General features: G+C 37.0%; 1 protein-coding gene across 1 annotated transcript in view; it reads left to right on the top strand.

The window, feature by feature from the left end:
• The window catches only part of LOC134852941 (glycine receptor subunit alpha-1-like), a gene marked incomplete in the record, with an annotated part of 68,063 nt that overhangs the window by 19,575 nt on the left and 22,179 nt on the right, over window positions 1-26,309 (top strand). Inside the window, 2 exon segments of the mRNA XM_063868820.1 lie at window positions 2,527-2,916; window positions 25,198-25,245. Of these exon segments, the coding sequence (XP_063724890.1) occupies window positions 2,666-2,916; window positions 25,198-25,245 (299 nt within the window).

The raw sequence follows: 26,309 nt of genomic DNA, 5'->3' as shown, positions 1-26,309 counted from the left end.
AGTGTTGACTAGAGGTCTGCAGAGAACGGCGGACGAAATTATTAAATCAAGAACGGAAAATCAGACAGGAACGACAGGCGAACACGGATCTCCATCAGGAATTTCGGACGACTCAGTCGTAGACGAACAAGGGGGTACGAGCGTGAGGAGCAGTAAGCGAACCACGAAAAACCAGGGGCCCAAAAGACTGGGTAGCCCAGTCAAACATTCGGTTAAGTACATTAGTGCGGACGGAGAAGCAGACATAAACGAAATGGCTCTAGAGCAGTATAGATACGGACTGGCGAATGTTAAGACGGACAAGAATAATCCGATGGAAACCCGATTGAAGCTTCTAGAACGCGACTTGTTTCGGAAAAAGTTTGGTATTGCCGAACTGGATACGACACAGCCGTGGAGCACGCAATGGAAAGTGCCCCTAGAGGTTAAGAAACACTCAAAATAGAAAGAAGAAAAAGGGAAAAACTTATAGTAAAAACTAAACACCTTCATCATCAATGGGATCACAAAAAAAGCCGAAAAACTCGTAGTATTGTGATTCATTTATAAAATTTCATATGTATTAGATAAAATTTTATTGGTCCCTGGGGGAATGTGGTACTGCAGCATCAGCAGTAAGTAACCTTGAGGACAGTTTGTTAGCTACTGCATCTGCAGTAACCATATGTGCTAATTATATTTATTATGGTATTATTATGTAAGAGTGGTGATGCTAAAACTCTATAGATGAATTGGTCAGTGTTTTATATATCAAGCTATTGAACAGTAACCAATCTCAGCTACTAACCCTTGTTAACAAGACAAGATCAAGAACATTAAATTAACAGTATTTCTTCTTACTTTTATTCCACAACACGCTACGCAGTTTAGGAATATCACAGTTGCCTTAAAAGACTCCCTTCACAGCCTACTAACAAAATATCTTTTTTGTAATACTGTGAGAATTTTTTAAATTTTTTTTTGTGATTCCTGGGAATGTTTTAGAATTTCAATCTGCAGTGGCTATGTTGAGAATTAAATGCAATTGTTTTTGAAGAACAAGTTAGTTCAAATGCTCAAACATCTTTTATTTTCACTCAATGCTTTGGTGCAAAACGAACCTTACTTCTGCTCTTTTAAAAATTATATGATTGTCTCTTTTAGTTTTGGAGATTTTGCTAAGTCATAGCTGGAACCAGGGGCGGATGTAGGATTGACGGAGTGGATTTTCACAAATCTTTAGATTTGATAATTTTTTTTTCAAAAAGTTTTAGTGATGGCTTGTTTTAGATCACCCAAATTGATTTTTAAAACACATTGAAAAACCATTTATGACACAATTTTTTTGCGCAATGTTATTAAAAAATTAAGCCAAAAAGGTCGGTTTTCTTCTTTTAAAAAAAAGTTTTAACGAAACGACTAATCCACCTAAGAATTACTATAAATTGGCTCTAAATTGGCTGTTTTTCTCCTCAGGGATTCAAACCCCACGCCAACCAAAGGGTCAAAGGGTCCCCCTTTGCCTTTAATGTTTGCATCCATTTTGGCCGACCAACTCTAAAGTTTTTCTAAAGGAGCCTTTGGTGCCATTACAATAATTTTGAAGGGGAGCGCGTGCCAGAAAAAAAACGCAATTTTTTGGTTTAAATTTTTCAATTTTACAATTTTCCACAAAATTCCCAAGAAGGGCTCTTTTGACTTGTTTTTCCTAAAAATTCCCTTAGGTACAAATATTTTGGTCTAAATGGGGTCTTTATAGTATTGCGGGAGTGCTCGGAAAAACAGTTTGGTCGACCTAAAATTATCGACAAAATTTTGAAAATCCGCCCACCCCCTCTCGAGAAAATTCAAGATCCGCCCCTGAGCATGACGCTTCAGGTGTCGAATGAGCTTTATCGAACGAACCAATACAAAAAATGTTTTTTAATGCCGCCAAGTAGCTTAAAAAAATTTGCATAGTACAGCATAGTACAGTAGAGTGGTTTGCATAGTACAGTAGTACTATCAGCATGCGTCTTAGTCATGAACCGATGATTCAAGACTGAGATGCCTGAAAATTCAGCGATGATTCAGCGATGGAAATAAGGTTGCTCCGCGATATTACACTGCTCTCTGCTCTCGTAACTATCAATTGTAACCTGAAAATAAATCGGCAAACTCCGACAGACCTTCCGTTGGAAAACGATCAATTTATCAATTTAGTTATGGTTCTTCGAAAAGAGAATTTGCTTAGAGCAATGCCGATTTAACATCATATAAAAAAGGCAAAGACTGTTTGTTGCTGTGCAAGAAGCCAAAATGTTCCGATCACAACGATTGAAGTAGAAAATTTACAAAAAATTGGGAAATTTTTTTTTTAATCTAATTTTTTTTTTTTCATTTTTTGATGAAGGTTCAGCCATTTTTTGTACAGGACGATTGAGTTACTCAAAAATCTATCCAATGGGAGGCTAGATTTAAAGGCAATTTTTGTATTCTAAAGAACTCTTTGGGTGTTTTTCCCAAATTTGTTGTTTTTTCTTTGCTCAAAATTTCTTTTTGTTTCAGGCTAGATCAGTACTCAAGGGTTTGCACGTAGATTGTGGTAGACTTCGGAGCCAAATTACCACCAATCGCATTTCAAAGTGCTAACAAACTGATACTTGATACGATTCATGCAACATTATAAGAATATTCTTGCCTGCAGATGTCTCGGTTGAGTAACACAAACAGCCAGTCCTTTGGGAGCAGTTCAGCTATTTCAATGCATCTTTTTCTTCTTCTTTTGATTATTCTGAGTGGTGACTTTGTTGCGCTTACAACCCAGACAAGCGGATCAACAGGTGTGAACAAAAACGGGAACAGTAAGGGGGGAGTGGGCGTCGAGGGGGCCATGGACAGTAGTGACTACATGTTTGAACATATGACAGTGCTGGAGGAAATACACATGCTCGAAAAGTTAGTCTCTTTTAAAGTGAAACACTATAAAAAAAACATATGGCCAATTTTCTTCCGTATAATTATGAAAATCAGTTACTTACCACAAACAAACATCAAATGAGTTCGTTAGCTATGCCATATTGAAGCTCTTTCAGTTGTGATTCGATTGATATTTGAAAAACTAGTAAAAACTTTTCCTAGAGTCGATGACAACCAGTTCAAAACTTCCACTTTTTAGTCCAATTTAGAGCAAGCTCTGCGTACGAGTAGATTTAAAAAAGCTGGAAAACTTCTCACCGAGTACGCATAGGTCGGAACTTGGCACAGAATGGTAAACAAAATAAGACATCTAACATTTACTTTTTAAATAATTTTCAAAAATTAGGGCTCAACTCTGAAAATAGCAAGACGATGAAAAAATAAAACTGCATAAATTTAATCTGATTGCATTTGATTTATGATTATTTTGGGCCGTATAAAAGAAAAGAGTCGAAATGTCGACCACATGCATCATGGACTACAAAGTCAGTTCGATAAACGTGGATTCCTGTAAATATCTTCCTGCCACGAAAAAATGGACTTTTAGCCGATAATTCTCAAAATCTTTTTTCGACGGAATATCAAAGCGTCGGCTTGGCACACTATAAAAAAACCCTTGCGATCGACGCCTGCAATCCTGCTAGATATTTTTAGAAAATCCAAGAAATCAAACTTTCAAAAAAAAATTCGCAATGAATTCGCAAAAAAAAATCCATTATATCGATAACATTTTTTCGTGACCTTATAATAAACTAAAATCAATTATAATTGATTATAATTTTTCCGAAAATCACTCATAATCTCTTATAAAATCTTACAATCTCTTATAATCTCTTATAATCTATTATAATAGTTTATAATCTTTTTTTCTGTCAAAAATCTCTAAAAATGAGATGTCTTGTTTTTCTTTGGTTCATCTGAACTTAAAGTTTTACCACGAAACAAAAGTTTCATGGAGATTCTTTCATATAAGTTGGCAGAATCCCGCGGTAGATGAAATATAATTCTTCTATATGAATCATGAAAGTACAGCTGTGTGCTGATATTTTGGTGGTGAAAAGAACATAAAATATGCATCATGAAACAACTATAATCAAGAAGAAATGAAAAGAAAAAAACGTTATACTTTTGATTTGATTTGAAAACAGCTAAAACAATTTTTTCATTTTTGAAATAAACCAGCTTCTACGAAAAGCATAAAATATAAGCAATTCAAGCGCAAGGTCGAAGACAAAATGGGCAAACAGGAGGGATTATAAACAATTATAATCGATTATAATGGATTCTGCAAAACAAAAGAATTAGAAAGTTGGATAATCGATATATAATGTATTATATTTGATTAAATTTGGTTTTAAAAAGAGAGATTATAATTGATTAAAATCAATTTTGCTCAGTTTTTGGAAGACTGGTACTAAAATCGTTTTACAATCGATTATTAACGCTTGATACTGGATGCGGGTAGTTTACTTGTTTGGTTCCGTGATAAAACTAGTTTAGATGATTGGTCCCGCATTTTTACTAAAAACAAAAGCAAGCGCGAAATTGAACCTAAGTCTTGGAGGCGGTAACCAAATTCGTGCCCGATAAGTTATTTATGCCAGCTGTGTTATCAAGATTGAGAAAATAAGATGCTTACTTTGTGAGTCAGCCCAAATACTGTACCCCTGTATTTATTAGGGACCACAGTATTTCTGAGGGACCAAACAAGTAAACCAGAACTAAACCTCTTAACTACCAGCCTTGGTCTCTTAGACCGACTCAAGAAGTCCAGGGCAATCCCTGCAAGACTTAAACATGGTTTTCTTCTCTGAAATTATCGCTTAAGGAATGAACGTCAATTTTCAGAATTGCTACGGTTATTGATAGCATATTTCAGTATTTTCGGTAAAAAGGGATTCGTGCGCAAAATTTGAGATAAAAAATTAAAAAGACTTTATCAGATTTGAGAATTTTCGTAGCTTTTGCTAATAATATCTCGTCAAGTTCAAGTTTAAGTTTTAAGTTAGTTTTAAATTATCTCATTTGAGAATGATTTGACAGATGTTCATAACTTTCAGAATTTTCGTAAATGGTAAAAACATTCCTTCAACTTTTCTGGCGTTTGATTTTGTCCCCTAACTCAATTAAAGCTCTAAACAATAAAGAAAAATCAGAAAATTGATTTTGAGATATTGAGATATTGAGATTTAGTTGATTCAAATTTTTCTAACCATATTTGATAACGACTCAAAAGTTTCCAATTTGATATCCAATTTGACTTTTTCAAAAGATGATATCATTCATATGAAAAAATAATTGATTTCATGGTCTAAACTTGGAAAAAAAACTTAATTACTATGACAAAATTTCGACAATTTTTTTCATACATATACCAACTTATCCAAGATTTTCCGGCACATGTTCGATTAACTAAAACAATCGCCGCCATAAAAGTTTATATCGACTCCTTCGCCGCTAACTCTTGGCCGTTTTGTAGCGTAGGTCTAATTTTTAGGCTCATTAGACGTTTTTCTTAACAACAAAGAAGGAAGAAAAACTATTATTTTTGTGAAACAAGAAACTGATTATTTAATTATAATCTAATTAATTATGCTAAGCAAAAAAGTCAATTTTAGATTAAATTTCTAGACAAATTGGAATATAGGCACATTGGTCCATATCGAAAATGAACTGTATTAGTAGGTCAATTTATTGTTTTCATTTTTAGACGATGATTTTAACTTTTTCTAGAATTTTTTATTATGTTCGAGGCTCTGAGTTCAGAGTGATTTGGAGAATTTTCATAAGTTCCGTTATTTCCGCCATTGGTAAGCAACAGTCCTTCATCCTACTGGTCTTTCAACCTGTTTCATTTTACCGCCAAACGCAATTAAAGCTCCAACTAATCAAAAAAGAACGGAAAATTGTTTTTATGGAGATTTTCCAGATGTTGAGGTTTATTTGATCAAAAATTGTCTAACCATGTTGAATTACGACTAAGATATTTCTAATATGATGTAACGGTGTCAGGACTATTTACCCCAGTACAACTGGCCCTATGCCAACTTGCCCTATACTAAATTGTCCTGCATAAAACTTGTCCTATGCCAACTTGCCCCATTTGGCAACTTGTCCTACACCGTTTTGTCCCACAACTAACACTTCTAGTTAATCAATTGATGCTCAAACCGAGTAATGTTTGGGACACGCAAGTGCTTGTGGTAAATTGAACTCATTTTGAAATGAGAAGAGATACTGACTCGAAATTGCTTACATTGAGCCTCAAATATCATCTAAGACATAATTTTGTCAATTAAACGCAAATTTTTGACAATCCGCAAATGACGCTATTGAAACAGAAAAAAAAATAGTATTAATTTTGTTTTGCGTCATAGTTTGAATCTTTCTGTGCAAACATACAACTTAACTATTTTGAACACAATAACGTGGAAAATATCACTACGGAACAAAAAAGACCGCTGATTATTGACTGACACGAAAAAGCAAACAACAAAAACAACCGAACACTGGAGATGCGCGAGATACAGTTCTCACAAGTGCCGGTTCCTCGCTGTACTAGTTGGCAATGAAAAATCTTTTTACAGTGTTATTGAGGAAATCGAGCATTTGGTTGACCGTTTAGATCTCGAACAAAGAAGTTACACTAAAGGGAAAACAATAGGACGAAACAATCGGCAGCCCTTGTTTCCTCTGAGTCTCTGGAATCATTTAAAGGAAGCAGCGAAATGTTTGATCAGAACGACGAACGCCGTTGACGGCTGGCATCTCGGAGTGATGGCGTTATTTTAAGGGAGATACCCAGACTCTACATTTTTATAAAGGAGATTCAATTGGTTGGACTCCAGAAATCAAAAACTCAAGATTTAGAAGGCTATGGTGGGACGCAGAACCAGCGTCGGAAGAAATATCGCGATATTCATGATAAAATCCAAAATAGTCATAGGAACTTTTATTTAAGACCATGTTGTTGATTAATTATATGCACTTGCTCAATCTACTTTTTTGTAAAATTTAAAGTGTCAGCGAAATTTTATAGAAATTGTCGGCATTTTGTTGCATTCTTAATTGATTTTTAAAAGACATCACTTCTTTAACTTATGGCCACCGTAGAGAGCCCAAATTGTTGGAGGGGATAGAAGTTTATTCTGCAACAATTTACTTTTCCCCCACCCGGCCCCCATACCGAGGTACCCAGTAGGGTTTTAGGGTGGACTGTACGTGCATTTTTTCGGCTTCATTTTTTCAAGTTTAAACTTTTGACTTAAAAACTTCTCGAGTTTTGAACTCTTGACTCTTTGAAGAATAATGTGCTTAACATCTGTATCAAGTGAGCCTACAAAATTGGCAATCAATCTTTTGATATGGTTATATTGACATGAAAATTGCGTTGAAGTTTTGCAGCTCTCCGTTTGTTCATGCATGCTTTGAACTCATTTAGATTCTGCACAGTTTAATTGTTCAGCAAAAATACCTTTCTTGTTACTGCCGAAATTTCGTTCTACGATGTTATCAAAGAACGTGGGACAAGATGAAATAGGACAAGTTGTCTTGTGGGGCAAGTTGGTGTAGGACAAGAAAAGCTGGGACAAGTTGACTTGGGGCAAAATGACATGTAACCAATATAACATTCGACTTTGTAGGACACTAAAACAATCAGACTGCCCGTATCAGGGCGAAGCACTAAAGGTTTTGGTTACCTTTTAAAGTCTATGGAGCAGTGAAAGCATCAAAAAAATGAACTAAAAAATATTTAAAAAAAAAATTGAGAAATTTTGTGAAAACCATCACCCCACACGCCATGTAAGGTACAAAAAGATGGATTTTGCTCCTAGTAATAAATCAATTATGACAATTAAGCTTCATTCAACCAATTTGGAACAATTGCTAAGACGGATTAAATCTCCGCTTACGCGTTAATAGCGCGAACTATATCGCGCGTTAATTGTCCCAAATTGGTCAAAATGACCAAAATGGCAATCTTTATACCCTCAAAACTTAACGAAAAATGATCACAGGTGAAATATCTTTTCAATATTAAGCTCAGGACAACAATAGCTTTCGAATGTTAAAAAATTCCGTCCAAAATGGCTGGTTAAAAAGTCGAAAATTGTCTGAAGAAAAAAAAAACCCAACCCGAGCACAAATATTCCGATAATTTCGTATCGAAAGTCGGAACAACAAGACTGCTCGGAATCAAGGCGAAGCCCTGGATGTTCCGACTGCCTTTTGAGGTCTATGGAGCAGTAAAAAGTTTTAAACAAATAAAACAAAATGATTTTTTTTAAAATTGAGATTATTTGTGAAAATCATCCGCCATATAAAATGTGCCTGTAAATCACAAACCGAATCGTGAAATATTGACTTTCAAACAGTTGAATTACAGAGCGTTTTCTAGGCAAAACTAACTCTGGAAATCCCTAATTTTACAGTTTTTCAAAACGTTTTCATCATCGGTAAGATCGGCCACAAACATCTGCATAACTCAACGCAAGCTGCAAAAATGGTCAATATTTGTCCTTGAGACAAATTGCTCTTTTTAAAGGTCAGCCTTAATTAAGGCTGAACCAAATTAGATCGGAAAGACGGTTAAAATAGTTTTTGGGGGGTCGAACTTGGTTACGGAGCATCCCATCAAGTTTGGGGCATATTTGAGTGCTAAAAAGGAAATGACCTATTCAGGATTCGAACCGGCGCCGAACCCGCCGGGACGCACCCTGTATACGCTTGGCTACTGTCCCTATATGCATTTACCTTTATATGCATTTGTACTGTCGCTTACATTTACATTTGCGTTTATATGCATTTGTACTTCTTGTTTTATATTTGCGCTGCAGCATCCTCCACCCCAACAAGGAAGAACGGGAGCGAGCTTTACGGTCGGGCGGGTCAGTTCGCTCGTAACGGTTTTTATGTCGGCGGATCTCGCGCATCCGACTTTGCCATAATGCAGTCTTAGAATACGTGCGAGTGGATAATGTCCACGTGGAATGTCAGGCTCTATGACCCAAACAAAGTCACCGGCTTTCAAGTTAACGTCTGACTGGTTGTGCCACTTTGCCCTCCTATTGAGGGAGGGAACGTATTCCCGCATCCACCGTGTCCATATTGCGTTAGCGTATGATTGCGCTCGGGCGAGCCGCTTCTTATGTTCGAAGTTTTCTTCGAAACTTAGCGACGGAAAACTCGCTGCGTGTTGACCAAGGATAAAATGGTTCGGGGTCAACGCCTCTAGATCTAGCGGATTGGAACTATTGGCTGTTATCGGTCTAGCGTTGACCGATTGCTCAGCAAGGCACAGCGTGGTTCTTAGAACCTCCTCAGTTACTCTTCTGTTGACTAGGATTTTATACTAGACGCGTTTAACACTCCGAACTAATCGCTCCCAGGAGCCACCATGGTGCGGTGCGCTGGGTGGATTGAATTTCCACTTGATCCCTTTCTGAGCAAAAACAGCGGGTGCGAGCTTGTTCCAACTCTCAACGCAAGCTGAGAGCTCTTTTTGAGCGCCAACAAAGTTCGTGCCGTTGTCGGACATGATGGTAGTCGGAGTACCGCGACGTGCAATAAACCTCTCTACGCCCATCATACAAGAGCTTGTGTCGAGCGAGAGGACCACTTCAATATGCACCGCTCTAGTGTTGAAATATGTGAACAAAAAACCCCACCTCTTTTCCGTACTTCTCCGGATTGGAACTAGGAACGGCCCAAAGTAGTCGACACCTGTGTTAGAGAAAGGAGGTTGCTTGTAACCCAGCCTTTCAATGGGCAGATCAACCATAATATGAGTTACTGTTTGCGCTTTGCGTTTTCGGCACGCAACGTAAGAATTTTCAATGTTTCGCAGCAACCATCGCAAATTTAACACAACGTACTTGAAATTAACCACCGCACGCATGTAATCCAAGCCTTGATGGAAATTCCTAACGTGCAAGTGCTGAACCAATAACCGAACAACCGCGTGACGTGCATCAATTACAATCGGATGCTTGCTATCGAAATCGGAATTAACCAAGCGGCTGATGCGCCCAGTCGAGCGAAGGATGCCAGCTGGTCCAATGAACGGCGAATACTTGGCGATCCGACTATTCCTTGTGATAACTTTACCGGCTCTTAGTAGTTTTAGCTCAAAGGGGATGTCTCACCCTGGGACAGATAAATGAGCTTCTGTTCAGCAATGTCCATTTCAGACGGGTCTGTAATTTCTTATATACTCGATCGGAAATGTTTATGGGATGGCAGCCATCTTAACAAAAATGCTACTGTGCGTTTGTATTTTACAATTGAATTGAATCTCTCCCATTTTCCGAAGGGAAGATTTTTTTCTGTCAAAACATCGAGGACGAAATTTGACGAGTTTTCCAGACAAATGTTGATATCACATGATGGTCCTTTGAGTCTTATTTTATCAATAACCCTTGTATCGGGCTTGAACGGCCAATCAGTTGTTCTCAGTATACTAGGGCCATTAACCCAGCTGCTTTCCTTGAGGGCTTCCGAAGAAATCCCTCGTGTACCGGTATCAGCTGGGTTATCACCGCTAAGTATGTGTGCCACTGATCAGTGGTGGTAGACTCCAGAATCTCACCAGTGCGATTACCAACAAAAACGGGTAGTTTACTACAAGAGTGAAGCCACTGAAGAACAGTGGTACTATCTGTCCACATGTAAATATCCGTAACTTTGAAAGTAAGACCTTTCAAAATTTCTTCTTTTAAGCGGGTTGCAAGAAGAGCCGCTTAGGCTTTAACTTTGGAATAGAAAGCGCTTTCATAGGCGCGACGCGGGCTTCGCCAAACACAAAGGCTAAATCGGTCTGATGGGAGCTAGCAAGTCGCGCACGAAGGAAAGCGACTGTACAGAAAACATCCTGCGAACTATCACCGAACATGTAAAGTTCTATTCGGTCGAAAGGCTCAGTAAAACAGCTGCGGGTTATTGTCAGAGAACCTAACAAATGAATACCTGAGTGCCACTCAAGGAATTGCTTTTTGATTTTCTCTGGCAGATCATCGTCCCATTTTCGACCGCTGATTCGCCAGATATCTTTTAATAGAAGGCGAGCCTTCGCGGTATACGGAGCCACTAACCCAATTGGATCAAAAACAGAGGAAACAAAACTCAACACGGTACGCTGAGTGATTGCTTTGTCTAGTGGACGATCAACCCCTCTACTAACGACTAAGGTATCTTTTACGTGATCCCACTTAAGACCGAGAACATGCGTCGACTGGTCTGGACTCGCACAAATATCTTTAACAGAGGAATTGGTCTCACGGTTGTCCGGATCAAGAGCGGTTGTTACGTCGGGCACGTTGCTGACAAATTTTGTCCGACAAAACCCACCTAGTTTAAGCAAAGAGATTAAATCCCTACCTAATTTCAAGGCGTCATCCCTGTTTTGAAAAAAATCCAGATAATCATCCATATAAAATTTCTGGACAACAGCCGAATCAGCTTCGGGGTACTCAGCTTGATTGTCCGATGCAGTCTTCTGCAAAGCAAAATTCGCACAAGTAGTTGAGTCACGAGCACCAAAAACGTGACGCGTATATTGGTGAACTACCACACTTGATGTGGGGTCCTTCCGCCACAAAAAACGAAGAGAAGGTTGATCTTCTTCACGGACTCCAACCTGTAAAAACATCCCTTCAATGTCAGCTAAAATGGCGTATTTATGCAGACGGAATCTTAAAAATACAAAATGAGGTTTTGAAGGAGATCCGGGCCAACCAACAGAGATTTGTTCAAGGAAGCGCCATGACACTTCGATGCCCCATTGAGGACTCGGCGCACCTTACCGGGTTTATTTGGGTTCAACACCGGTCGATGCGGGAGATACCACTCGCGATCGGCTCGTGATTTGGGATCGTGTGCCTTAACGGTTATGACATATCCTTTTTGTATATCTTCTCTAATTTTTTCGGCGTATTTTCACGGAGCGACGGATCCTTATCTAGCCTTTTTTCCAAAGACTTTAATTGAGCTAAGGAGGAAAAATAGTTATTCGGTAAAGTACCTTCCCTATCGTTCCAAAGCATTGGTACAATGTACCTCTCACCATCGTGAAAGGTGTCATTTTTCAAAAACGGACAAAGCGCGTTTGTCGGCGGCGGAACGGGCATCTACTTGCTTGAAGGCTCCATATGACTCCAACTCATACCAAGTTTTAATTTGGTCCGCGTCCGCAAGAGACATGTCTTCGACAACACACTTAAAGCAAGACGAGTTCGACTTAAAGGGCGGCGGTAACGGACCACTTAAAACCCAATCTATCGGAAGGCGTACGGCGCACGGTGAAATAGAGTCCTCCCCCAGAAGGTACTCAACGGGTCTTATGGCATGGTAGAAATCCTGTCCAATAATTATTTCGACGTCCTCATACTTATAATGTATAGGTTTGATCGATGCCAACTGCGGGTATTTTTCCTGTAATTCAGGAATACTTATGCTATCCGATCCAATGCGAATATGATCCTTAACATAAGCTCGAAAAGAAAACGAAAATTCACTATTATTCGTTTCGGCGGAAACTTGAAAACTTACTTGATGAGTTTTCATCAAGCTCGTGGAATTGAATCTATTTATGGTGAGGTTAACGGGAGTGCCAACCAAATGGAGGCGTTTTAAGAGATCGGCGGATACCCATGAGTGCGTGGAAGCACTATCGCAAAGAGCTAGGGCATTAGTAATCGTCGCATCCGAAGAGACGGCGATTGATGCAACTGGCAGGAGGCCTTTAGTTGACTCCTGGCTATGAATATCGCCGACGGCAGCGTTAGTCGATACATGTTTATTGTTTGCGTTACCTGACGCCGGGGAACTTTTAGTATCCTTAGGAGGAAAAATTTTCCCCGCTCCATGTAAGAGCACGTTGTGCGTGCTTTCACAATCTGGCTTGGGGCACTTTCTGGCCTTGCTACAATTACGAAAACTGTGATTGCTCTGTAAACATGCATAGCAAAGTTTTTGTTCGGCTACATTTTTCGCTCGCTGCGTAGCGTTTTTCCCTTTGAATACGGCGCAATGCCAAAGAGCGTGTTGACCTTTACATACAGAACATGGAGGGAATTTTGGTTTTTCCTTAGTCTTATCACTCACCTTTGCATTACTAGCAAACACTTTCGTTCCTACCTTTTGCTTCACTGGTTCTTCAGACTTAACCTTAGAATTAATTGTTTTTAGCCTCTCATGACCCTCCGCCTTTTCTTTAAGCCATTCGTTGAAATCTAGTAGAGTTGGTCGATGCCACTGGCGTCTTACGGCTTGCATTGACCATGCTTCCTTAAGGTTTGGTGGAAGCTTACTCACAGCCTGATTCAGTAAGTTAGCACTTTTCAGGTCATCGTTAAAAGATAAAGACTTGAATACGGCAACCAGTCCAGAAATTGTAGAGGAAAAGCTAATTACTTTTTCCGAGTTTTGCATTTTCAGCGGCAGAAAATTACTCAATTTATCTAGATGAGCCCCTACTACAGCATGCGGCTGGCCGAACTTTCTTTGAAGAGTTGCTAATGCGTCTTTATTTAGTACTCCGCTATAGCTATACTCAGCGATTGCGGATTTTGCTTTACCCACTACGAGCGTTTTCAGATAGGTAAGCTTTTCATCGTCACTGAGTATGGCTGAATCGGCCGTCGGTATGAACTGCCCAAACCACTCATGCCAATTAAGTGGGTTGCCATCGAACTGGGTTAGCTTCCACTCAGGAAGATGAGTTTTTCGGCTGTGCATGAGTATATTAACCAACTCTCGTGTCGAAAGTGGACGCTCGACGTCGGCACCAGGTGAATTACCGAGAGTTTGCGCTGTGTAACTCGATGAATTACCGTGACAATCAGGAACGAACGGTTGATTAGCATGTGAAGAAATTTCAGGCTGTGCAAAGAACACAGTCCCTCCACTTGTATAAGGAATAAAATTATTCTGAGGAACAATTGGAGTTACTGCTCAAAAAAACAGTTGTCGAAGGCACGTAGTGTTTGTGAGCTGACATTACAGGGGCAGCAACAGCTGGTCTCCATAAATTACTATAAGGATTATAGTGGTCACTTGAAAAATGATAACTACTAACGTTACACCCATATGTTGTTGTGATGGGATTACAGGTGCTTGGTAGCCAGCTACTACTGATCCTGTAGTGTGATGACTTAAAGAAACCTGATTAGTTGCTGTTGATGCAGGAACGAACGGTGCTACACCTAAAGGAACTTCTGCAGATGTTGGTGGAGCAAAATAGTTTTCAGAAGTTACCGGGACTACTGACCCTGTGTTTGGATTGCCTAGCACCGGATGAGATCGACAGAAAAGTTTGCTGAGGTAAATTATTACAAACAGGTTGAATGAGCTGCTGTAACCCTACTGGATTGTTAACGGAAACCTGCGATCGGACCAAATTCAACAAATTATGTTAGTGTCCGTGATTGTGGTTTTTGTAATACAATCCCGGATCACTAGAAGCTGCCTGGCCATTATTCACTCCTGTAAAACTTGATGAGACCAAGTAATTTGTTGACGCAGGATAAGTTACCTCAGGAGCTGTTGAACGAACGTGCTGCTCTTGATTGGGAACTACAACAGCATCAGGCTGATTGTGGTCGACAGATTCGACCCAGTGACGCGTACGATCCTTTTCGTCTATTGTTAGTTGTAGAGAGATTCGAGTTAAACCACTTTCCTCAGCATTCTCGCTGATTTCCGGCAACTCATCTTCTAACTCAAGCTCTTTCAACTCAATTTCTGCCAGTTTTTTCCTGTGTTCTTCAGCCATTTCTTCCAACTCTAATCTGCTTTGTTGTTCTTTCAGTCCTAATGATACCTTTGCCTGCCTCTCAAGTTCCTCTTGTTGTTTCTTTAAAATCATTAAATCGCGCGTTTTCTCAGAAAGTGTTTTCGATGGAGCGGCGGTATAACTAGATTTCTGAGAACCCGATTGCTGATGTCGGCTGCTTCGATGAGACAATTTTTTGAGCTGCTATCTATTTTGTCCGGCTCTGTTACTGCCTCAAAACTTGTTTTATATGTGATAGCTTCCTGCAGAGCTTTATCGTTGCTTTGAGTCAACTTATGAAGCCACATATCATGTGCCGGTATCAATTCGTCGGGATTGGCACTTTTTGCAGCCATATCAATCAACTCACTATTTATCTCGACCGCTTGTTCTATATAGTTCCTATATTTTTCAATATAAGTATCAATTTTTGAGCAACGACTCTGATTCTCTATGTATGCTAAAATTATTTTGTGGCATTTATAAAGTTCGTTTTCGAGATTGCTACGTTTCTCAAACAACTTCTTAATTTTCTTCTGAAACTTAACTTCCATGCTTAATAGCTTCAGAAATAAACGACTCTCAGAAAAAACTTTATTTTCACTCAAGTAAATCCACAAAATACTCTAAAACATCAATAAATTACAAGGGCGAGTAACTAGAAGTTTTAACGCCTTAAGTTTGTTGTGAATCACTCTACGATTTTTAGGCGACAACTGGTTGCGCTTCTTCTTTCAGTGTACTTAGGTCAGCACTGTATCGTCTAAGTAATAACAGAGTCTTCAACTCAAGAGAAGGGGGCTGATGCAGCTCTTTATACTTTTCGATAAGTATTTGGTCTTTGGCCTTTCGCTTTGAGATAAAATCCTCAACTATGTTAAGAACTAGAATACCTGTCTTTTTCAACTCTTTTTCTATATTGTCCGTACCGTTGAGGCGACAGTTTACAATAGCGGTAATATTCTCCTTGTATCTCAAAAAAAGGCTCTTAAGTTGGTCAGTACTCAAACTACGGTTGTTGTTACTGCGGTGCTTACTAATGGAGTTATTTGTGGCGTTGTGCCAAATAACTAGATCTTTTCGATTCGACAAAAAGTGATGCAGATAGTATTGGATAGTTTTCTGCGAGTCCCTGGCGTTAAAGTTGAAGCTTAAACCGGGCTTTGTGAAACAAGTCTCTTTCACGCACTTTTGAGATGGTGCGGATAGTATTCGGAGCGGGTGATCCAAGGAACTAGCTCCTAGAATGAATACCATACACTTAAGAGACCTACGCGACGGCTACGTTACGCTTAAGTACCAATGGGGTGGGGAAATTAAGTAGGTCGGTTGAACTCCAACAACGCACACGGAGTAAACCTGAGGATGAAAGAATTAAACTTAACTCACTTAATATCACCGTACCTGACCACTTAACATTAGTGTCGCGCAACGAAGTCAATAATCGGACGGGCTGAAACGGCTTAGATTTACTTGAAGCGAACTGGCTTTTAGTTTCACCAATGGTGGGTGGGGGATCAGGCAAATTGGTTAAGTTCCAACAACACACGCGGAAAAAACCTGAGGATGAAAAAACTCAACTTAATTTGCCTGATATTTCGCTGTCAGACCACTTACCATAAGGTTGGTGTCATGTTACAGCACAGTTTTGCAGATTTATGGGGACGTTTTTAGGAATTTTTGGCAGTTTTTTACTTTTTTCCCAAAATTTTTCGGAAAATTTTGGTCAGCAGGTTCGAGTCGTAAGCCAAGCCAAAAAACTAGTCCAGTACCTCTTGTCTATGATCCGATTTCACGGATTAATATTCCGCTCGCTCACAATTACCCAAAAACTTGTGGTATCGGGAAAATTACCACTCGCAGCTTGCTTTAAGTTGGGATATACAATAAGACATTAACACATCGTACGTAATTTTATTGCAAGTTTGTAGAAATTAGAATAGTCTTACAGTTTTGGAGATTGGGTGGTCACCGGTTTCGGGTTGTCAGACCTTCGGTCAGTCGCAGAGAAATTGTTCGGCAATCACTTCTCCAACTTACACAAAAAGTCTGTAGTTGACAGGGCACTCGACAGTCGACAGTCAGAATACCTGTTTAAGTTCCCCTCATCTTCATCATCTCTAGCTCCATTGTTCTGTTTATATATCTTTTCTGAGTCCTTTTGGCTACTAGTCAGCTGATCAGTTTCCTCTCGAATCGCCTCCAGAGTTGAGGCTACGTTTTTACTAAGTATCTCTTCGTCCAAATCGTAGTCAATTAGACCGTTAGACAAGGGAATGTTTGATTACTGCAAGAATAACTCGAGAGATTTAGCTTTGAGGAACTCGGCGTGGATGGGTGAAAAATTCGGGTAGTATCCATTTGATAAAATTTTTCCGTCTGATATCACATTGGGGATACTTTCAACCGTCTGACAGGCTATGTCTTCTCTGAAGAGACGGAGTAGGAGTTGTATTATTACAATTATCTTCGTTTGTCCCTTGTTAATAAAATAATGGTCCCTTGTGGGGAGCCAAAATGTGCCCGTAAATCTCCACAAACCGAATCGTAAAAATATTGACTTTCAAACAATTGAATTACAGAGCGTTTTCTCGGCAAAACTAACTCTGGAAATCCATAACTTTACAGTTTTTCAAAACGTATTTCATCATCGGTAAGATCGGCCACAAGCATCTGCATAACTCAAAGCAAGCTGCAAAAATGGTCAAAATTTGTCCTTGAGACAAATGGCTCTTTTTAAAGGTCAGCCTTATTCAAGGCTGAACCAAATTAGAGCGAAAAGACGGTTAAAATAGGCTTTGGGGGGTCGAACTTGGCTACGGAGCATCCCATCAAGTTCGGGGCATATTTGAGTGCTAGAAAGGAAATGACCTATTCGGGATTCGAACCGGCGCCGAACACGCCGGGACGCACCCTGTATACGCTTGGCTACTGTCCCTATATGCATTTACATTTATATGCATTTATACTCTCGCTTACATTTACATTTGCGTTTACATGCATTTGTACTTCTTGTTTTATATTTGCGCTGCAACATAAAACACAAAGTGATAGATTTCGCGGCTCTATTTCCTTCCCCCCCCCCCCACCTCACACGAGCTTCAATATATTATTGTAACGAGTGGTTTTACGAGGTTGAGTATGAAGACCAAATATGTTTGTCGTGGCCTTATTAGTCTGTATGTAAATTTTCATAACATTTAGACAATATGGTCAACAAATTTACATGTAAAAATTTGCAGGTGGGGGGGGGGAGGAAAAAGAGCCAATTTCGCTCCTATTAACAACTCAATTATGGCAAATAAGCTTCCTTCAGCTAGTTTGGAACAATTTCTGAGACCGATTTAATCTCCGCTTACGCGTTAACTGCCCCAAATTAGCCATAATGGCCATCTTTAAAACCCATAACTTAAAAAAAATGATCAGAGGTGAGATATCTTTTCAAATTTAAGCTCAGGACAACAATACCTTTTAAATGATATAAAAAAAATCCTTCAAAAATGGCTTGTTAAAAATTCTGAAGAAATTTGCGCGAAGAAAAAAGCACCGCAAGCACAAATATCTGTTAATTTCGTTCTATTCGACTGGGTAACTTTTAAAAAGATAGACAATTACCTTTCGTCACTCTAAATTTCAACTTCAAGTTCAGACGCGCTTTTTTTATTGCTTTTTCTTCATTCAGTCTAAACACAGAACAATTATTTGAAAACATCCGATTAACTTTTTCCTGGGGTTGCATTAGGATAACGACCCCTTGTCATCAAACGAATGGGGCTGAGTTTTCCATCTTTTTGTTTTTCATCTGCCAACGGCAGTTTCTACGTTGGCTCCTTGTTTGATTTGCGCCTCGAGCAGGGATGGTGCGAAATTCAAACATGACTCCCATTTTTGGTGCGAGTTCAACCTTTTTTGACAGCTTTCAATTCCGATTGTATTTTGTTATTACTACAAAGAAAAAGAAAAAAAATGAGGTTACCTTTCTCCTTTATTTATGCCTATAGATTTCTTTGCCGATTGAAAAATCATATGTCAATACTTTGAAGCGCTTTCATATTCTTTTCTCATCTTCTTTTTGAGCCGATTCCTGATTCATAGCTAAAATTTTGTCTCTTTTTATCAAAATATCCAACTTACTGAAAAGCTGAAGATACCACGAAAATTTAAAATTCAGATCATAAACATACTCAAAAACATAGGCATATTAAAGTACTTTTTTGCAACCTGGAACCTCATATAAAAATTTTTATAATATGTACAAAAAATTACATAAAAATACAATATTTTTTGCAAATGCAAAATCGTGAATTGTTTTTTTTTTCTTGTGAGATGAGAAAAATGTTTCTTGGTGTTATTATAATAATAATAACAATAAATTGTTTTCAGGAGGAAAAACACAATTGTTCACAAAATGACAGTTTGGTAATTTTACAACTGCCTGTGAGATCACCATTGTTATTTATTTGTCATACGGCGCCAAATTGAATGCCTTTCTTTAACTTCACTCTTCGAAAAAACTTCTCGCAAAACTGACTTTTTAAAAATTGACTCTTTAGAAGAAACATTTCTATTTTTCTCGTAAAATTTGTCTAACTATCTTGTTCGAATGGTCTAAGAGCTATAAAATTACAATTTCAGTGCTCTGCTGTTATTATAATGGTTATTGAGAACTTCGTTGAAATATTATTGAGTAAATCTGATTTAAACCTCATAGCAAAGATGCTTTAATGCCTAAACATGCTTTATAATTTTTTTTCTAAATACCATGATTGCGAAAGGCAGGCTTTGGGATTCCAGTAAAATTGCCATTAGATATTCATTTCCTCCCATGTGCAAACAACACCAGTTTTCACACATTTGTTACCAATATTGTCTGAGTGATTTCATTTCGCTCTTCAGATTTTAAGTTGAACTAGAAAATTAATTTTTTTTTCGTGAATTTTCCTTTTGTTTTTACAATCTATGCATGTAACACAATTCATTGATCTAGATTTGAAAAAACTTAATCAGATAGATTTGAATAAGAAATCGTTGAAATTAACTGAATTTGAAAAATACGCCTTCGGCTGTCTAAACCCAACCAATTTTTTTGCCCGTGGATGGCTCGTTCTTTAGGACAATTTCGTTGACAGAACTTATTTTTTACTACCAAAAGTTTTTGCTTCGCGTTTTTTTTTATCAATGGTGGTATGAGCACAAAATAGACGTTAAATTTCTTACTTCTATCTTTTTTGAAAAGGTATCAATGTTATTTCCAAAAAATGAAAACTGCTAATTTGGATTATTTTTAAGGCGTAATTCAACTCCAACTTTGTATGCATTCAACGCATATGCAGTTGAAAGTAAAAACTTAACACTCACTCTGAAATGCAGCCAGCAATGTTTCAGTTATTAACTTCTAATTAAAGGTAATATCAACAAGACTGCTCGTATATGAGCGAAACATTTGATGTTCAGACTGCTTTTTTTAAGGTTTAAAGAGTAGTGTTTGCTTCGAAAATAAATGGAGAAAATATTCAAAAAATAAAAACAATTCCGGACTTTTTTTGAAAACTATCCCCCCACACTATCTTAAGTTTAAAAAGATACAAAACTGCTCGTATCAAGGCGAATCCTTGATGTTTCGGCTGCGTTTTCTCATTTATGGAAAAATTTAAAATGAATTAATATAAGACATTTTCGAAACAAAACATTCGAAAAAATTTTTTGATAATTTTTTTCAGAATCATTTCTCCACACGCTATGTGAAGTGTTAGGTCATATCTTCTGCATATAGCTAAGTTTTAATTGGACCAAAGAGCATGTCTAAATCCAATTAGGAACGATTTCTATTACGGATTAAATGTCTGCTTACGCGTTAATAGCACGAAATATATCGCGCGTTAATTGTTCCAAATTGGCCACATTCGCAATCTTTAAACCCTCTCAATTTTTTAAAAAATGATCACAGGTGACATATATTTTTGAAATAGAGCTTAAGACAAAAAAAATCTCTCGATTATTAAAAAAAATCCGTCGAAAATTGCAAGTTAAAAAGTCGAAGTTTGTCTGGAGAAAAAATCACCTCGAGCACTAATATTCAGTCACTTTCTTCAAAAATCGTAATAACATGTTGTCATCTTGTCATTCAACTTCTCCTTCAAATTGCAGCAAAATTTAAATTTTGAAAAAGAAAACCTTAAATTAGCAGCATTCGAATTTAAACATTCGAATTTAAAATCATTCGAAAAGGGATTTTTCTATTTATTTGAGCAAAACACAGCTTAATATTCAAGCACGCGAGAATTTCGAAAATTCGGACAAAAATGCTTTTTTTTAACCCAGCCAGAAAATCATGAAGATAAAAAAATTGCTCTGAATTTATTCGAGACACTTGAAAAATGATGCAATTCTTTTCAGTAGTTGCAATAGTTTTTTTCCTTTTTTTTCCACGGAAAATCGGCTGCCACAAATAACCATCGGAGAGAGTTGGGTGATGAAAAATTTTAAAGTCCTCTCAGTTGTAATTTGAACGACTATAAAAAACTGTTGTGATTTAGTATTTTAGTACCTCTTAACCTTGACCTCTATAGATTAATCAAGTACCAGTTAATGTCTACTCTACGAAGTCCAGTGGACTTCGCGTCACTAGTTGCTCTTTCAAAAAATCGGCCAGTTTTTATTTTTACACACTATTTCATTCCTTTTTAACTTAGATAGTTAGAATAGTTACCAGTGGTATTTGCAGACTTTTATTAACAATTTTTTTCAAAGTCGAGAAAAATTGGTCAGAAATTTTTGGTTTTTCGTCGAGCGAGTGAGCAGGCTTACAATAGCTATATTATGCTTAACTTAAGCCTTGAAAATTTATTGTTACTCAAATGAAGTTAGTTTTTGGAGTTTTTTTGCTTCATCTTGGAAATCGGAAACTTCAAAAATTCGGGGAAAAAAATTGAAATTAAAAAAATATATAGATTTATATTTTTTTGATTTTTTTTGTTTTTCGTGTTATTTGCCTTCAAAAATTGTTTTCCAATTTGCTTATTTTATAATGACTGGCAAAATTTCTGAAGTTTTTTTCACCCAGATTCTTTTGTCACACCACAAAATAATTTTGTTGTAATTTTTTAAGACTGGTCAGAACGTTCTGTGCTATTTGCACAGTAACCGGCTATCCTTATTCCTTTAAAAGTTTTGATGCTAGTTTGATTTTTTTTTACTTAAGTGATTGGTTGTAAGCGTCAAAAAAATTATTTAAAAAAAAACATTACAGCACAGAGCGAGTGAACCACATTTTTAGCGATAGCAAATTCTTACTAACCATTATTTAACTTCGTCTGAAAATTTCAGACCAGTTTTCTCGGTCCTAAGAACGGTTTTGAATTTTTTGAATCCAAGTTTTAACACTCAATAGGCTTATAATATGATACACAAGGAATAAAAACTAGGAGCTTTCTTTGAAATGGTCGAAATCAACTGAAAAAAAAAATCAGATCCTACGCCATAAATTCTCGCCAATTTGTAAAGTGGTCAGAACAGTCAGTATAAAAAATCCTTTCGAGAGTCAAATATATGTATCGGATATCAGCAAAAAAAAATTACATTGTCAGGATTGGGGAAAACTATTGAACCGTGGGAGCTATTAGACCGTATTAGACTTTTTCCTAGTCATAGAAAATGGAAATGTTTGCACAAGGCCACCTGATGGGATATCAAATTGTGATACAATTTTTTTCCTGCTTTATATTTTCAGGCAGGTTTTTAATAAACCCTGAAACCAGAAAAAATTTTTGTTTGTTTTTGAAATGACGTCTTGTTCGGCGGATTAATAGGATCAAATATATTAGTTATATTACGTTAAGTATGTTTACATTTTTAAATGATTATTACGATTTCTTTTTCACTCTATTTATCACATTAACAAAACCCCTTGGCTGTACGCTTCAATTTTTTCTGATACACTCCAGTTTGATTGAAACTTCTCAAATGGAAAATTTGCACAGTAACCAGCTATCCTTATTCCTTTAAAAGTTTTGATGCTAGTTTGATTTTTTTACTTAAGTGATTGGTTGTAAGCGTCAAAAAAAATTCTTTTTAAAAAAACATTACAGCACAGAGCGAGTGAACCACATTTTTAGCGATAGCAAATTTTTACTAACCATTATTTAACTTCGTCTGAAAATTTCACACCAGTTTTCTCGGTCCTAGGAACGGTTTTGAATTTTTTGAATCCAAGTCTTAACACTCAATAGGGTTATAATATGATACACAAGGAATAAAAACTAGGAGTTTTCTTTGAAGTAGTCGAAATCAACTGAAAAAAAATCAGATCCTACGCCATAAATTCTCGCCAATTTGTAAAGTGGTCAGAACAGTCAGTATAAAAAATCCTTTCGAGAGTCAAATATATGTATCGGATATCAGCAAAAAAAATTTACATTGTCAGGATTGGGGAAAACTATTGAACCGTGGGAGCTATTAGACCGTATTAGACTTTTTCCCAGTCATAGAAAATGGAAATGTTTGCACAAGGCCACCTGATGGGATATCAAATTGTGATACAATTTTTTTCCTGCTTTATATTTTCAGGCAGGTTTTCAATAAACCCTGAAACCAGAAAAAAGTTTTTATTTTTTTTTGTAATGACGTCGTGTTCGGCGGATTAATAAGATCAAATATATTAGCTATATTACGTTAAGTATGTTTACGTTTTTAAATGATTATTACGATTTCTTTTTCACTCTATTTATACATTAACAAAACACCTTGGCTGTACGCTTCAATTTTTTCTGATAGACTCCAGTTTGATTGAAACTTCTCAAATGGAAAATTTGCACAGTAACCGGCTATCCTTATTCCTTTAAAAGTTTTGATGCTAGTTTGATTTTTTTACTTAAGTGATTGGTTGTAAGCGTCAAAAAAAATTCTTTAAAAAAAAAAACATTACAGCACAGAGCGAGTGAACCACATTTTTAGCGATAGCAAATTTTTACTAACCATTATTTAACTTCGTCTGAAATTTTTAGACCAGTTTTATCGGTCCTAAGAACGGTTTTGAATTTTTTGAATCCAAGTCTTAACACTCAATAGGGTTATAATATGATACACAAGGAATAAAAACTAGGAGCTTTCTTTGAAGTAGTCGAAATCAACTGAAAAAAAAATCAGATCCTACGCCATAAATTCTCGCCAATTTGTAAAGTGGTCAGAACAGTCAGTATAAAAAATCCTTTCGAGAGTCAAATATATGTATCGGATATCAGCAAAAAAAATTTACATTGTCAGGATCGGGGAAAACTATTGAACCGTGGGAGCTATTAGACCGTATTAGACTTTTTCCCAGTCATAGAAAATGGAAATGTTTGCACAAGGCCACCTGATGGGATATCAAATTGTGATACAATTTTTTTCCTGCTTTATATTTTCAGGCAGGTTTTCAATAAACCCTGAAACCAGAAAAAAGTTTTTATTTGTTTTTGAAATGACGTCGTGTTCGGCGGATTAATAAGATCAAATATATTAGCTATATTACGTTAAGTATGTTTACGTTTTAAATGATTATTACGATTTCTTTTTCACTCTATTTATCACATTAACAAAACACCTTGGCTGTACGCTTCAATTTTTTTCTGATACACTCAAGTTTGATTGAAACTTCTCATATGGAAAATTGGCTGTGAAAAAAGTCCACTTCAATTTTACCAACGACGTCTTGGTGCTCAAAAATCAATAAATGACTGGAGTACAATTGCGGCTGAGATTTGAGATATAACTCGATATAATTTGAATGATACACTGAAGGCAAGAAGCCATTTGTTTAGCTGACCACTTCTAGTTGGCTTTTCTTATCATTCTTTCCCCCCTCAAACATTTTTTGTTTATTTTATTGACTATCCATCGGACGATTAATTCAATATTCCTGTCATAGTTGACATATGACGCCTCCTATTATCTGAACGGCGTCCATAGTCTAAAAGTCTACAATGTGTTCAATTCGGACTTCATATTTTGTCTACTCCGTAAAATTTTCATATATTTTTTCCCAAGGAAAAAGTAAAACCTATTTTATCTCAAATGCCACACTGTTTTTAAGTCACACTTCACAGCCAGCTTTTAAAGGCATCGCTCCGTTGACGCTTTTGAATTAGATCGAGTTCATAATTGTCAAATTTCAATTGAAAAATTTGGCTTTTGTTAGTTTAATTTGACCATGTGATGTATATTGAAAGAGGAGTTTAAAATTTAATGCTTTTTGCACACTTTTTTAAGGAATTTCTAAATTAAAGTAGCTGGAGCCAACCAAACGGTTACTCATTGTATTTATTAAAAATTACTTCAACAATCGACAAAAACTGATAAACTGATTATTACTTTGTGAAATATTTATAACTGGTGGTCTGAGTTACAGCAATGGTCGGTTATTGTGGAGTACTATTTGTCTGTATCCTCGCAGCAAATTTTTCTACAAAAACGGTTTTGTGTGAAAAATCTGGCAATCCGTACAAAAATTTTAGTTGCGAACCACGAAAAGAATGCGAACAACAAAAGGAATGCGAACCATGGTAAGTTCGAAGTTGCTAACTGAAAATTAATCACAAAAATGGTTCAGCAGGTATTAACAACATGAATTAGTCTAACATCCTATACTATACTAATTGTTTTAAAATTCTGTTTTTCTATATGTGTGAAATAATTCTCGTGCACTCCTCAAATGTTCTCTACGGATAGTCAAATTTCTAAGCTTTTACAGAATCTTCCGGCCAGAATAATTAATTTTGCAAACAAAAAGATCGGAGAAGAAAGAATTTAATTATTTAAAAAATTTTGCTGTTTTTTTTTTGCGTGCAAATACAAGCTGCAAATGGTTTAATTAACAATCAAAATATTTTTAGTCTAGGATGAATCATAATGAAGAGTGACTGTTCACTGAAAGTTTCTTTAAGAAGCAAAAACTTTTAATGTTCTAGCCAACTTTGAGAATGTTTTGCAACTTTTAAATAGTGATCGAAACAAGGCAAACCTTTTATGCCCCTTAAACATTCTCTCTCTCAAAAAAAAATAATAATGTCGAAGCCAAATTTCCTCCCCATATTAAGTGACCTGATCATCATGAAAATGTGGTTTAGATACACAGCTCAAAGTATGAAAATTACATTTGTTTTGCTGACAAAATTAAGAAAACGAGCTTTTTTTTCAGATTTTCTCGGTCTTTTATAAAAAAAAATTTAAAGGCTGGTGCGCTTAGTTAAACTTCGAAACATTATAAATTTAATTAATGTATGAAAAAAGAATTTTTTTGTCTTTATAATAGCTGAAATGACACAAAGACGGCGTTCAGGCAATATACCGGTATCACTTCTGCCATGTCTTTTTTATTGGCTACAAAAGTTTTCAAGAAGTTTTTTATTGAAGTCCAGATCGCAACTCAATTGGGTTAAATTTGATGTACCATGTACCAATTTGATGTAACTTGAGACGACTATTCATGATATGCGATAATTCGTAAAATGCGACAATTCGAGTAAACAGTGAGAGGCAAATACTGATTACGCGCAGCATTCCTCTCGTGACAAATCAAAGCGCATCAGTGCATGCGTTCACCTTTTGCCACTGCTTTTTGACGAAC

This window comes from Symsagittifera roscoffensis, chromosome 1 (assembly GCF_963678635.1).
Source record: "Symsagittifera roscoffensis chromosome 1, txSymRosc1.1, whole genome shotgun sequence".
NCBI lineage: Eukaryota > Metazoa > Xenacoelomorpha > Acoela > Convolutidae > Symsagittifera > Symsagittifera roscoffensis.
The sequence above is the reverse complement of the archived record's forward strand: the minus strand, read 5'-3'. Positions and strand labels throughout refer to the sequence as shown.